Here is a 14,760-nt window from a genome sequence, read left to right as displayed (position 1 = left end):
AACACTGAGCCAAACTCCTGGAATCCAGTTGCAGAGAGGGACAAGTGATGAACAAAGGGGTCAAGACCAGACTGCAGGAACCCACAGAAACAGCTGACCTGAGCAAGGGGGAGCTCATGGACCCCAGACTGATAATTGGGAAACCAGCATAGGACTGAACCAGACCCCCTGAACGAGGCCTCTGGTAGTGGATCAGTATTTATCCCAAGTGTAAGAATGGACTTTGGGAACCCATTCCACATAGAGGGATGCTCTCTCAGCCTAGACGCACCGGGAGGGCCTAGGCCCTGCTCCAAATGATATGACAGACTTTGAAGATCTCCCATGGAAGGTCTCACCCTCCCTGGGGAGCACGAAGGGGATGGGATGGGGGTAAGTGGGAGGCAGCGGAGGAGGGCAGGGAGAGGGAATTGGATTGACATGGAAAACAAGGTTGTTTCTAATAAAGAAAAAAGTGATAATAATATCCATTGGCCCACAGGAATTCTCAGGAGATGAAATCACCTAGAGGCAATGCGAGAATATTTTGCACAATGAATAATATTTTGTAGGTGTGATAACTGCCATTAGACTGCCTTTGGTTTTTGTGTCTAGAGCATCTTTCTGACTTTTAGGAATTCTCCTCTTCTTCCTATATTCCAGGTTTTTTGTGGATAGGGTGATTAGTTGTCAACTTAAACTATGGATTCCCAACCCCCAGTTTTGAGTTGGATGTTTAGTTAGAGAAAGCTAGGAAGTGTCTTTCTTTCTTTTTTCTCTTCCTCCCTCCGGTCAGTTCTCTATTGAGACAGGGTTTATCTGCGTATTCCTCTTTGTCCTCAACTTCCCCTGTAGACCAGGCTGCTCTCTCCGTCTCTCCGTCTCTCTCTCTCTCTCTCTCTCTCTCTCTCTCTCTCTCTCTCTCTCTCTCTCTCTCTCGCTTTTGAGACAGGGTGTCTCTGTGGCTTTGGAGACTGTCCTGGAACTAGCTCTTATAGACCAGGCTGGTCTCGAACTCATAAAGACCCTCCTGCCTCTGCCTCCCTAGTGCTGGGAATAAAGGTGTGCACCACCACAGCCCGGCAGGCCCAGCACTCTTGAGATGTGCATGCATCTTCCTCCTGAGTGCTGGGATTAAAGGCGTGGGCAGGGAAGTGCCTTTCAAGTATTTATTTATAGGCAAGACAGCGGGATTTGTGTTGAGAATGGCTTCGAAGTCTTGATCGTTCTGTTCCCACGCCCGAAGTGCTGCCATTAGAGGCGTGCATCACCAAACTCGGTTTATTTAGCTTTGGGATTCAAACTCGAGAGTTTCCAGCATTCAAGGTAAACGCTTTACCAAGCTAAGCGTGTATTACCTACCTGCCTGCCTGCCTACTTATCATCATCTGTTTACCAGCCATCCATCTGTTGGAAAGCACTGTTCCTTTTTCCCTTAACTGACGTCTTAGCCCTGTGGCTTCAGGAGGCCCTAAAGGAAGATGGCGCTTATCGCTGCGCGCATGCTCCTTGACGTCCAGTGTACGCGACTCGGGGGCGCGCACGTCAGGCAGTGTCGTTGCCTTACTTCCGGTGGTGCCGAAGCGGGGTTTCCGCGGGATCAGGCCGGCGTCCGAGGGTACTTGGTTGTGTGCGGTGGGGCGGGAAGAGGCCCGTTAGACGTGGGACTCCGGGGCGGTGGCGGCCCAGGATGAGGGGCGTCTGCTCCGAGGCTGGGTGCGCGATGCGTGAAGGGGTTGGGTAGCCGGGGTGTGAATGGTGGTGCGGGCTTGGGCCAGTGTTGAGCGCCGAGGAGAGCGCAGCTAGGACCCCTCTGGAATTTCTTCCCGCAGCCAACCCCCCAGGGGTGCAGTGCGGCTGGCGGATTGGCGTTCATTCCCTTGGTTGACCTCTCCTGGTCTCCAAGGAGCGGACTCTTACAGATGCTGTTGTTCGAAGCCCTTGGCGCGATCCCCGCACAGTTTCGCCAGAGCAGCGCCTGGCTGCTCCCCTCTCCCGCACTCTTTCTGCGGTCCCCCTCCCTGAACCCCGTCAAGTCATCTGTGAAATAAAGGAATCGCCTAGGTGATTCCCACTCCCCTCCTCACTCATACCCTCCATGACAGGATCCACGGATCTTCTCTAGGTTATTAAGCTTTACCGAGACAAGAACCTGGGTTGTTACGGTGAGGGCCTCCCTTACCGGGCTAGAGAACGGGAATTGCGGAGGCTTAAGCTTAGCTTTATAGATCAAACCCTGGAGTCGGAGGGAATTTTGTTTTTAAGCGTGCCAGCAGTAAGTTTCCTCTAGTACCGTTTGAGCGGTCTTTCAGACTTGAAGGTTGTCGGTGACTCTCTGTTCTTGGACCTCGTTATCAAAGTGTTTTTGTCAAGAAGGGTGCAGCCAGAGGCCGGGGATGTACTCAGGTGCTGGAGTGCTTGCCTTACATGCATAAAAGGCTTTGGGTTCCTAATTCATAAAATGGAATTCAGTATAAACACCGCGGAGGCTACAGGATCACAAGTTTGAAATCTTCCCGAGTTAGATAGCAAGCTAGAAGTCACCCTCCAGTCCCTATGTAAGCGCTCAGTGCTTGGTCCAAATGCAGCATTGTTCAAGCCCACTTTCATTAGTTCCTCTCTCAGTGACTGCCTACATATCCACATCGTGCTGGATTCTGGAGACAGCAGTTAAGGATTCCCCTTTCTCAACTGAGTACATATCCTAGCCTTTGAGAATGAAGGAGCAGAGATTACAAAAGTGAAATATGATGTTGTAAGAGTTACTTTAAAAATTTTGGATTACTTGTCTGTTGTCATTTGGATGTGAGTGCAAGTGGCAGTTCCAGGCTGGCCTAGAACTTATTGTGTGGACCAGTTATGCTGTGAAGTCACAGAGATGCACCTGCCTGTTTTCCTAGGCTGGGAAGAGAGGTCTGTACCATCTCAGGAAGCCTGAGGTAGCAGAAACTTATGAGATTAAGGTAACACTTAGTCAAGGTACCATAACATTCAGTATGGAATTTGATTTGAGGTAGGGTCTCATCCTGTGCTAAAAGTCCTAGGCATTTGGTGTCAAATCCTACGTGGATGATTGAGCTTGGGGATCATGAGATGAAAACTGATCAAATGTTATTACTGCTACTCCCCCACTCCACCACAGGGTTTGAAGCTGTCCTGGAACTAGCTCTGTAGACCAGGCTGTCCTTGAAGTCACAGATAGGCCTCCTCCTTTTCCTCAGTGCTGGGATTGAAGGAGTTTACCCCCCCCACACCCCACACTCCCACTCTGTTATTACTGTTACCACTACTGAGTTGACCAAGGCTTGCCCTGTATCCTTTTAGGATGGACCAGAAGTGGGACTTGTACAATGTTGTCCTGTAAAAAGAGAAGAGCTACAGTGACAGAGTCTGTGCACCAGCAGGATGACCAGGAAGGAGATGAGTTAGACTTAGAGTCAGCTGTGAAGCCGGAATCAGTGCAGCTTAAAGACTTTGGGCCAGAGTCACTGTCCTGGGGCCAGCATCATGAGAGTGCAGTGTGCCCTGAGGTGGACTCCACTCGTGACATAGAGAATCAGCTCAGCGTGGAGGATCCGTCTCTACACCCTAAGATGCTCACCCAGCATGGAAACTTACCGGTTTTGCAGGCTGTTGATGTAGCCATCTCTCAGGAAATCACCCTTCCTTCCTTGGAGTCTTCTCATTCCCTGACTATACACATCGATAAAGAGAGACTCGAGGCCACGGCCTCAAGGAAAGGGAAGAAAATTGTCTTCCCACCTGGGCTGGTTACCAGAAAAGACCAAGGGCATCATGCTGTCATAGTGGAAGCTCCTTCAGGAGAGCCGGATGGAGAAGTCAGGGCAGAAGGAGGTAAGGGGGAATGGTCTCGGGTGCTTTTCTCTTGCCTGTTTAGGTTGAGCATCCCTGGTCTGAAGCTCTGCATTGTAGATGCTGCACACTTAACTGTTGGAGTACTACTGTGATGCTGTAAGTGAAAACTCCCACTCCTGGCCTCAGGGGAGGGGCTGAGTCAGAACGCAGGCTTTCCCAAACCTTGTATGCGCCTATCTTCAGATGACAGAAGGGCTGTTTATGAGAAGTAAATGAGTTGCCTGTTTAAGTGTGGGTCCCATCTCAAGATATCTCATGAAGGTACTTCTTCCCATTGGACTCCAGCTTTTCAGATAAGTGACAGTTAGGTGACCTGTGCCATTTTGTTGTTTTCTTTTCCTCTTTTTGAGTCAGTTTCTCTCTACATAGCTCTGGCTGTCCTGGAAGTCACTAAGGAGGGCAGGCTGGTCCTGAACTCACAGAGATCCACCTGCCTCAGGAGTGCTGGGAGCAAAGGTGTGCACCGCCACCCCTGGCTTGTCCTTGCTGTCTGTGGTGCCTTTACAGAGAAGTGTGTTTGGAAGGGAAATTTCTGTGGTGTGGCCTTGCACCTGGAACTGTTCTTCTCGTTAAACACAGTGACCCTTATGAATGGCTCTAGATTTTGTTTTTCTCTGTAAGTTTGTAAGTTTGTATCCTCTTCTATTTGTTGCCAGGTTCTTTTTTTTTTTTTTTTTACAAGTTTTGTTTTTTTTACAGGTTTGGGCACCAGAATAACACAGACCATGGGAGGCCAGCTTCCTTGATGTATAGTGTGCAAAGCAGGCAGAGAGTTATTTCTTGTTTTGCTTTTGTTTTTGTTTGGTGTTTTGAGGCAGGGTTTCTGTATTGTTTTGGAGGCTTCCTGGAGCTCTCTCTGTAGACCAGGCTGGCCTCGAACTCACAGAGATCCACCTGCCTCTGCCTCCCGAGTGCTGGGATTAAAGTTGTGAGCCACCAATGTCCAGCAGCAGGCAGAAAATTAAAAGTGCATGACACAGTGACCTAAGGAATCCTAAATCCTTTTTTTTAAAGATTTGTTTTATGTATACAGCACTCCATGTGTGCTTGCAGGCTGGACGAGGGCACCAGATCTCATTGCAGATGGTTATGAGCCACCATGTGGTTGCTGGGAACTGAATTCCTCTGGAAGAGCAGCAGCCAGTTTTCTTAACATCTGAGCCATCTCTCTAGCCCTCCAAATCTTAAAATATATTCTTCTATTCTGCATAAACTGTCAGTTAAACCTGGAATTTTATACAAATAAGGATAGAAATACATACAGAAAGTCAGTGTTGAGACTGGGTTATGTTTGTTTTTTTGTTTTTTGTTTTTTACAAGACAGGGTTTCTCTGTATTGTTTTGGAGGCTGTGGGTCCAGCCCGGCCTCAAACGCGCAGAGATCCGCCTGCCACTGCCTCCCAAGTGCCATGGTTTTGTCTTTAATGTTATCTGCCAGGTTCTTTTCTGCAAGTGAAAAACTGTCACTAAAGTTATTTCATATGTTACCTTGGTAAATTGCTGGGACGTGTCCTTGAGCAGTCTGTCTCTATGGCAATTAGTCTGTTTTGAATTTGCTGAGCCTTACCTAAAGGCCTGGCGTGAATTTATATTTTCTTCACCAGAATTTCAAATTTTAAGAAAAAGTCATCCTTGTGACAAATTACATATGTAGTTGTGTGCCGAAAGTGTAAAACACACCACTAGAGGCAGGTAAGGAAAGGACAGGAATAGCCAGTGTGTAGGTGGAAGTTTTTCTCCATCTCGCCTGGTGTGGAGCCAGTTTCTCTCCTGGCAGCCGGGTCTCCACAGCTGATTATGAAATAATCACTCAGAGGCTAATATATCAATTACAATTGTTGTCTGTCTGAAGAAAAGGCCAGGTGTGGGTATAGTGACCCATGCCTGTAAGCTCTCCATATGGGGGTCGAAATCAAGGTCACCTTGGTTAGATAATGACTTTGAGGTCAGCCTGGGTTACATGAGACCTAACTTTGGAGAAAAAACACAGAGCACTCAGGAGGCAGAGTCAGGCAGATCTCTGTGATTTTCAGACCAGCCTGGTCCACATAGTACCTTTCACCACTGCCTAGCTGATAATAGGAGTTTTCAATGATCTTTTTTCTCTTTCATTTAAAATTTTTTTTTCATTTTTATTTATGAGGTCATTAGGCTTTGTAACAAATGTCTGCACTTACCCATCTTTCTCTTTTCTCCCTTCTCTCTTTCCCTCTTGTTTAAATAAATATTTGTGGTGTGTGTGTGTGTGTGTGTGTGTGTGTGTGTGTGTGTGTGTATGTGTATGTGAGTGTATGTGTATGTGAACACACCATGTCTGAATGTCAGTGGACAACTTGTAGGTTACAGGGATTGGACTACTCAGGTTGTCAGGCTTGGCAGAAAGTGCCTTTACTTACTGAACCTGGAAGGGCCTTTGTTAAAGACAGACACAGTCTCATTAGGCATTACAGGCTCGCAAGTGTGTCAACTTGCTCTGCTGTTGATCTCTGTTTTCTCCCTTTACCTCCTGTGCCTGTTGGTTTTTTGAGAAGGGTTGTCATAGAACTCGGTGCACTGGTACTTAGTTTGCAGCTGGGGACAGTATTTATGATTCCCTGCTTCTACCTCATGCGTTGAGTTTATAGATGTGTATCACCATTCCTTGCTTTATGTGGTTCTGGCAAACTAAGCCAGTGCTTCCTGCCTGCTACGTAAACCCTACCATCTGAGTTATAGCCACAGCTCAATCGAGCTCTTTTTGAGTGAACTTTCACTGTTTATGTCTCTCAATGTATGTTTCTATTTCAGTAAATTTATTTAAGTCTACTGACACAAAATTATTCATAATAGTCTTTTCTTTTCCCAGTGTTAGGATTGAACCCAGAGCATCAAACATGTAAGTGCTCTGTCAGGAGTTCTCTTACCTGGCTGCACCTCAGACTGTCTTTGATACTTTTCTTTCATTCCTGATTCTGATTATTTGATTATTTGTCTTCTTTCTCCTTTAAGTGTTCATAGACCCTTTGCTGAGCCTTTATTTTTTGTTTTGTTTTCTTTGACGTATTCTCACTGTGTAGTCGAAGCAGGCTTCAAGTCAGATTTCTGTGTGCCTCTGCCTCCAAAGTGCTGAGATTAAAACTGCTGAGACTTGGGCTGGAGAGATGGCTCAGCTGTTAAAGTCTAGGCGCACAACTAAAAATATAAGAGTTAAGTTCCCAGCACATACAACTTTCTCTCCAGCAGTAAAAACAAAACAAAACAAAAATCAACCAACAAAAAACTACTGAAACTTTCACACTTTCCTTTCCTTCCTTCCCTCCCCCTTCCCTCCCTCCTTCCCTCCCTCCCTCCCTCTTCTTTTGTGTATGTGTGTGAGGCTGGGTTTCTTTGTGTAGATTAGCTTGGCTTTGATCTCAGAGATCCACCTGTCTCTGTCCCTCTAGTGCTGGCATTGAAGGTGTTTGCTACCACGCCCAGCTGAGCGTTAGGTATTATGGCCTGGACCGTACGTAGTACCATTACCAGCTCCATAATAAACCACCATTGCCACATTGCCACGTGATGGTGTGTGGTTTTCAAGTCAGACAGAAGGCAGGCTGGTTTCCTTCCACTGTTGGTTTGGGGTGGAGTTCCTAGAGAAGATGTTTTGGAGATTTTAGTGACTTTCTTCTTGGTTCATTTGCAGAAAGACAAGAGAATGAAGAAAGTGATAAAAGGAAAACAACTAAAACAAAAAGGATATTCTTGTTTTTATTAGAGTTTCTATTCCTGGGAAGAGACACCGTGACCATAGTAACTCTTATCAAGGAAAACATTTGATGGATGGCTTATATTTTCAGAGGCTCAGGGTTGTTTTTAACTAAGTCTCTATCGTTCTATTTTACCAATAAAGACTTGGGACCCATATTTTTGGGTGAAAACCTGCTAGCTCAGAGAGGCAGAGAAAGCAAACAGCTGTTTCCTCCTCCATTTTCCCAGAAAGAGCTTTCTTTTATGTCACCTTAAATAAAACTTGTCTGACCAGATGTCCCTCCTACTTCCTATGGAGTTCTCTCTCCTCCTGAGTTCCTCTTACTTTTTATGGTTATTTTCTATGAACTGGTTTTCTTTTCACCTAAGGTTGATTTTATTTAATCCTGTTTACAGTATTCAAGCAGAAAGCTCTTGGATTAAAGGTATGTTCTAGGGCTGAGCCAAACCACCAATAGAAGCTGGTTTTCCTAGGAAATAATGTAATCTCAGGGTTCACAGTGTGGTATCTTGAGCAAATATGAGACCTAAAGCCCATCTCCACAGTGACACACTTCCTCCAACACCTCCTAATGCACGGCCACACCTCCTAATGCTGCCACTCCCTTTGTGCGCCATTTTCTTTCAAATCACCGCAGGTACCAAGAGGAAACGAGATGGAAAGGGTCAAGAACGAGGGACGATGGCGGATGACCTAAAACTGGATGACGTGCTGGATCGTACCTTAGAGGCTGGTGCTAAGCAGCACAATCTGACAACAGTCAATGTACGGAACATTCTGCACGTGAGTGTGTGTGACTTGTACTTTCCTCCCCACTCCTTCCCATCTGCCTCTGCTGCAGCCAGAACCCAGAGCCTTATGTCTGGTGAGAATGCATCTGTCTCTGAGCTTTCTATTCTCCAGCCCCCTTCCATTTCTTTCTCTTTGTTATTATTTATATATATGCTTACTCATTTTGTGTGGTGAGGGGTGGGAGCACCTGTCATAGCGTGCATTGGTTCTCTCCTTCTACCATACTAGTCCTGAGATTGAACTTTTCTCTGGGCTTGTGCCTGCAGCTGCTGAGCCGTCTTCCCCCACCCCGTTGTTCTGTGTTTCTATTAAAGCAGCCTCCACAGTTTGTGGATATTCACCTAGAAGAAGATGACTCCTCAGATGAGGAATACCAGCCAGATGAGGAAGAGGAAGACGAGACTGCTGAAGAGGTGAGTGAGTGTTCATTGTTAATGAAGGAAAGAATTGGGCTTGGTAAGGATGGGCTTATTTGGTGACTTGTGAAATGGAGGTAGGAGGGTCAGGAGTTCAGGTTTATCCTCAGATACATAGTATGTCCTAGACTCTGTATTAGAAACCAACAGAGGACTGTACCGCCCCCCCCCACACTCACACCTTGATGTTTTGATAGTGATTTGCTGTTTTTTTTTATAGATCTGTCACCTAAAAATGCATGTCTACATACTATGGTATAATTTTTCTTGTTTTTGAGCTTCATCATTATTTTCCTATTTTATTTTAGTTTTGAGAAAAGGTCTCAGTGTGTGTCCCTGGCTGTCCTGGAGTTCCCTGGGTAGACCAGGCTATCCTCAAACTCATAGAGATCCTCCTGCCTCTGCTACCTGAGTCCTGGGGATGAAGCTGTTTGCCTTCATGCTGGTTATTAACACTTTTCAGAAGAGGTCTTCTTTTTCTCCCTCTGTGTTTTTGTTAATTAATCCCTTTGACAGTTTATAGTGAAGATGCGGCTATGGATGTGATCCCTGCCATCTTTCCCTCCTTAGGTTATTAAGTGATTTAACATTCATTTTCTTTCTGAAATGTATATTATTATTGTATTTACTACATGTGTTCTCTCTATGACACAATTATTGTATGCATTATATGTTGAATGTATGTATGTATGTGCACATCTGTGTGTGGGGTGTGTTGTTTGTGTGTGCATGCCACAGTTTGCTTGTGGCGATCAGAGAACATCCTGGTAAGAGTTGATTCTTACCTTCCACCATGTGGATCTTGGGAGCCGAAGTCAGGTTGTCAGGCTTGGCCGCGTACTCCTAGTCAAGTGCTGTGCCATCCTGGCAACCCGAATCCCCAATGACTGGTACTTTGTGATTTATTCTGTTGTGACATTCCGTGCTCCGGGCTGAGGTTGGGGCACACACGAGAGTGCACTGGGTTTGTTTTAGAGCTTACTGGAAAGTGATGTTGAAAGCACTGCTTCGTCTCCACGTGGAGGGAAGAGATCCAGACTGCGAGCGTCTTCTGAAGTGGCTGAGACAGATGAGGAGATGGGCGTGTTGTCAGAGGTAACCTAGCATCAGACAGGGGAGACTTTAGACATATACACGAGCAGCGACTTCTTTTATAAGTGGCAGAATTAGCAGTGGTAATGGTGGGCTGTCACCTTTCCAAAGTCCCTCAGAGAACGAACAGCTAAGAGACGACTGAGACCTAGTCCTGGTCAAAGAGGTTTTCTGAGTTCTCGTTAAGGTCAGATGTGTGCAACCCATGTTTTAAGTACTATCTTTAAAGCCAAGTAGTTTTCTGTTTCTCTCGCTGACGTAGGATGAGACCTAGTTAGATGCATGTGTTGAAATGGCCATTCGCCTGTCTCCATCTAGAAAAGAGGAAAATGGGCACATTAACTGCATGGGAAGAGCGCCTTCCCTCTCTTGCTTCCTTCCTAACACAATGTCCTTTTTAACCAGGCTGAGAAAGTCACCACACCTGCTGTTAGGCACATCAGTGCTGAAGTAGTGCCCATGGGGCCCCCACCTCCTCCAAAGCCAAAGCAGACCAGGGATAGCGCTTTCATGGAGAAGTTAAATGCGGTAGATGAGGAGCTGGCCTCTAGTCCTGTCTGCATGGATTCTTTCCAGGTGAGCACCATGACTCTGAATTGCTGAGAAACTCAGTCATGGTTATGTAATTTCTCACTCTCAGATAAGGGGGTGGCGCTGACAGAGCGATTACATTCAAATTTTCATGTAGTTGTCTTTTGTGGTAGGAAAAAGATCTCACCGGGTGTTGATGGTGCACGCCTTTAATCCCAGCACTCAGGAGGCAGAGGCAGGCAGATCTCTGTGTGTTCGAGGCCAGCCTGGTCTACAGAGCCAGTGCCAGGATAGGCTCCAAAGCAATAGAGAGAAACCCTGTCTCGAGAAACCAAAAAAAAAAAAAAGGAAAAGAATTCTGGCTGCTGTCATAGAGGATCCAGGTTCAGTTCCCAACACCCACTTGTGGTTTACACATCTGTAACCTCAGTTCCAGGGTATGCAGCCCCCTCTTCTGTGGCATAGCACACACATGTGTTGCACATACATGCATGCTGGGTAGTACGCATGCTCTCAAAATAAAAAAGTAATATTTTTCTAAGTTTTTATTTATGACTGCTCTATCTGCATGTACATTTTTGTGCCAGAAGAAGGCATCACATCCCACTGTAGATGGTTGTGAGCCACTATGTGGTTTCTAGGAATTCAACTCAGGGCCTATGGAAGAGCAGCCAGTTCTTAGCCTCTGTGCCGTCTCTCCAGCCCCTAAAAGATAAATCTTTAAAAAAAAAAAAAGTAAACCAGGGCAAGGCTTGTCCATTGCACACCAGATGTGCTGACCCCTGAGATTTCCCCAAAGTTGGGAAGCTTGAGTGCATAATTTGTGGTAGTAGGTAACTGTGTTGACACTCTCCCCTGTAGAGAAAGTTAAATATTTATTTAAAAAAATAAAAGCCGGGCGTTGGTGGCGCACGCCTTTAATCCCAGCACTGGGGAGGCAGAGGCAGGTGGATCTCTGTGAGTTCGAGACCAGCCTGGACTACCAAGCGAGTTCCAGGACAGCCTCCAAAGCCACAGAGAAACCCTGTCTCGAAAAACAAAAAAAAAAACAAAAAAAAAAACCAAAAACAAAAATAAAAAAATAAAAAATTATTCAGACAACCAAATCTATATTTAAAACTAGATTCAGAAGAAAGTAAGCCCCCATCATCATAGTTTTGTTTGTTTTTGTTTATTGAGGCAGGGTCTCACTGCATAGGCCTGGCTGACTTGGAATTCAGTAAGTCGACCAGCCTGGGTGTGAATTCGCAGAGGTTTGTCTGCGTCTGCCTCCCAAATGCTGTAATTAAGGGGATGGGCCACCATACCCAGCTGGAAAGACAGGAAACCTATACTGTCTTGAGGAGAGAACTAGGTTTTTAAGTAGGGTGTGCTGCAGAGGGTGGAGTTTGGAGAATTTGGAAACATTGTTTTCATGTACTGGATGCTTTTTCTTTCTCCTTTGGCCAGCCCATGGAGGATAGTCTCATTGCATTCAGAACTCGGTCTAAGATGCCCCTGAAAGATGTTCCTCTGGGCCAACTGGAAGCTGAACTTCAGGCTCCAGATATCACCCCGGATATGTATGACCCAAATACAGCTGATGATGAGGACTGGAAGGTGTGGCTGGGGGGCCTCTTAAATGATGATGTGGAGAACGAGGGTGAGTGGTTTTGTTTGCAGCTATGAACTGCTCGGTTCTACTCTTATCTTTTAGGTGGGAAATATTGTTACAATTTGGAAACTTTGATAGTGGATTCTTGACTATGCATGTTAGCTCAGACTTGTCATTTCAGCTCTGTCTGAGAAGTTGAGTCATGATGGTGCTGTAAGACAATGGGATATCCTGGGGATCATAGTGACACTTGTCTCAAACAAAAGGAAGAGACTGTGGAGACTGAGGTTATAGGAGTCACTGGGAGAACATATTCTTAGCACTTAGGAGGCCGCTGGGTTTCATTTTTCCCCACAAAATCAAATGAACAAAAAATAAAATAAAAACAAAAAAATAATCATGACAGAAAAGGAAGTTTCTGATTTCCTTTGTTTGCACATCAGAATCAACATAGAGGATTTCTCTGACATCAAATAGTAGATTTAGCAGGTTAAGATACCTACCACCAAACTGAGTGCAATCTCCAGAACCCACATGGGGAAGGAGACAACTGGATCCATTAACTTGTCCTATGTGAGTCTGTGTGTGTGTGCGTGCGTGTGTGTATGTGTGTGTGTGTGTGTGTGCTTTTATCACATACACACTGCTGAATAATATCATTAAAAACTTAAAGCAACAGAAAGAAGTGAGGATCTCTCTGAGCAAGCAAACCATCCTGCAGTAGTGACCACCAGCTGGGCTTCCTTTACCCTGTTTAATTCCTGTTTAATACTTCCAGATGACCTACAAGTTTTGAGGGTTCAGTTCCCATGTCTTCTGCTTTAGATGCCAGTCTCAAGCCTCAGGCTGCCCCATCTCTACATCTGACCCTTCCTTGCATTTGAGGAATTAGTTTGATTTGAGCTAGAACTCAGAGGATCTGTCTGTGGTTTAGTATGAAGGAATTTACAGACATGTAGATGAAGAGATGCAAAGGAGATAAAGGAGAAGGTGTCCGTCCATGTTCTCACTGAGCATATACCTTCCAGTGATCTCAAGTGTCAGCCATACCATTTGTTTTTATGCAAACTGTTGTTTAGCATGATTGGAAAAGACTGGTGGGGAAACTCGGCCAGGCTTGTATTTTGAGGTTGGTGACTCTTCTGTACAACACAACTTTCCTAGTATATGACCCAAGAACTCAAGGAGGTTCTTATGACTGAGACAGGTTGGAGAATTTTTATGGTTGACCAGTGGCCAGAGAAGAATGGAGGTTGTGACCTGGACTTGGTGAGAGAAGAGTGGAACTGTTGTAGAACACCAAATATTTGTCACAATCTCAAACATTTTAGGATTCGTTTAATTAGATGTAACTATTTTTTTTGGTACGGATCCTTTCATGGTACATAAGTACACGATTTGTGTGTCCACAGGTTTGTGGAGGGCAGAGGTCACTGTGTAGTATGGTCTGGTCGCTGCCTCTGTGGCTCTGGGTTTTCATTTGTACCTCCATGCCAGCTTCTTGTATTTCGGGTTTCTGATTCACTTCTCCATGCTTGTACAGCAAGCATGTTACTGACTGTAAATATAAATACTGACTGTATACAGTTTCATCCCTTACTGAAAGGATACTGAAGGAATGGAAACTCTTGCTGAGGTCAGCTGCCACAAGTCTGGGGCAGCAGTGGTCCTGCAGTGGAGCCAAGGCAGTGGTGGGCCTCTCTTTTCCTTTTTCTTTTTAAAAATACTTTATTTAACTTTTTTTAAAATTTAAGTTAGAAACATGCATGCTTCAAATGTCCATCCCAGCTCCCCTCCCTTCTCCCTCCACCAGCCCCCCCCACCCCCACCCTAGCCCAATCCCCACATCATCCCCCAGGGAGGATGAGGCCCACCTTGGGGGGATCTCCAGAGTCTGTCATTTCATCCAGGGCAGGACCTACGCCCTTCCCCATGTGTCCAGGCTGAGAGAGCATCCCTCCATGTGGAGTGGGCTCCCAAAGCTCATTCATACACCATGGTGAACACTGATCTACTACCCCAGGCCCCAGAGATTTCTGGGGCCTCCTCACTGACACTACATTAATGGAGTTTGGATCAGTCCCCTGTTGGCTTCTTAGCCATCAGCCTGGGATTCAAGAGCTCCCCCCTCGTACAGTCAGCTGTCTTTGTGGGTTTCACCAGCACAGTCTTGACCCCTTTGTTCATCACTCCTCCATCTCTGTCACTGGGCTCCAGGGGGTCAGTTCAGTGTTTAGCTGTGGGTATCTATCTCTGCTTCCATCAGTCACTGGATAAAGGTTCTAGGATGTTTCCTTAGGTGTTATAGGTCTTTTTAAATTGCTTATCTGTTCTTGATTTAATTTTGGCAGATGATATCTATCCAGGAAGTCGTCCATTTCCTTTAAATTTTCGAATTCAAAGTATGACCTGATGATTCTCTGGATTTCCTCAGTATCCGTTGTTATGTCCCCCTTTTCATTTCTGGTTTTGTTAATTTGCATGTTCACATTCTGCCGTTTGGTGAGTTTGGATAAAAGTTTGTCTATGTTGTTGATTTTCTCAAAGAACCAACTCTTTGTTACATTGATTCTTTGTATTGTTTTCCTAGTTTCTGCTTTATTGATTTCAGCTCTCAATTTGATTATTTCCTGGAGTCTGGGTGAGTTTGCTTCTTTGTGTTCTAGAGCTTTCATCTGTGCTGTTAGTTCTCTAGTGTAACTATTCTCCAGTTTCTTCATGTGGGCACTTAGTGCTATGAACTTTCCTCT

At 45.5% G+C, this 14,760-nt stretch overlaps 1 protein-coding gene and 1 pseudogene across 8 annotated transcripts in view; both read left to right on the top strand.

Annotated features, from left to right (window-relative positions):
- Positions 1–1,531: 1,531 nt before the first annotated feature.
- LOC106021952 (GON-4-like protein) overlaps positions 1,532–14,760 on the top strand; it is a 46,854-nt gene continuing 33,625 nt past the window's right edge. For 2 of the 8 annotated variants that reach the window (XM_040752447.1, XM_040752446.1), the window contains exons 1-7: positions 1,611–1,695; positions 3,304–3,834; positions 8,223–8,368; positions 8,692–8,790; positions 9,769–9,888; positions 10,291–10,461; positions 11,866–12,058. In XM_040752447.1, the coding sequence (XP_040608381.1) occupies positions 3,330–3,834; positions 8,223–8,368; positions 8,692–8,790; positions 9,769–9,888; positions 10,291–10,461; positions 11,866–12,058 (1,234 nt within the window). In that variant the 5' untranslated portion in view covers positions 1,611–1,695; positions 3,304–3,329. The other 6 variants (XM_040752445.1, XM_040752439.1, XM_040752440.1 and 3 more) reach the window with 5 other exon arrangements.
- Positions 11,141–11,274, top strand: LOC121142547 (annotated as a pseudogene).

The sequence above is a fragment of the Mesocricetus auratus genome, unplaced genomic scaffold (assembly GCF_017639785.1).
Source record: "Mesocricetus auratus isolate SY011 unplaced genomic scaffold, BCM_Maur_2.0 Super-Scaffold_100009, whole genome shotgun sequence".
Taxonomy (NCBI): Eukaryota; Metazoa; Chordata; class Mammalia; order Rodentia; family Cricetidae; genus Mesocricetus; species Mesocricetus auratus.
The sequence above is the reverse complement of the archived record's forward strand: the minus strand, read 5'-3'. Positions and strand labels throughout refer to the sequence as shown.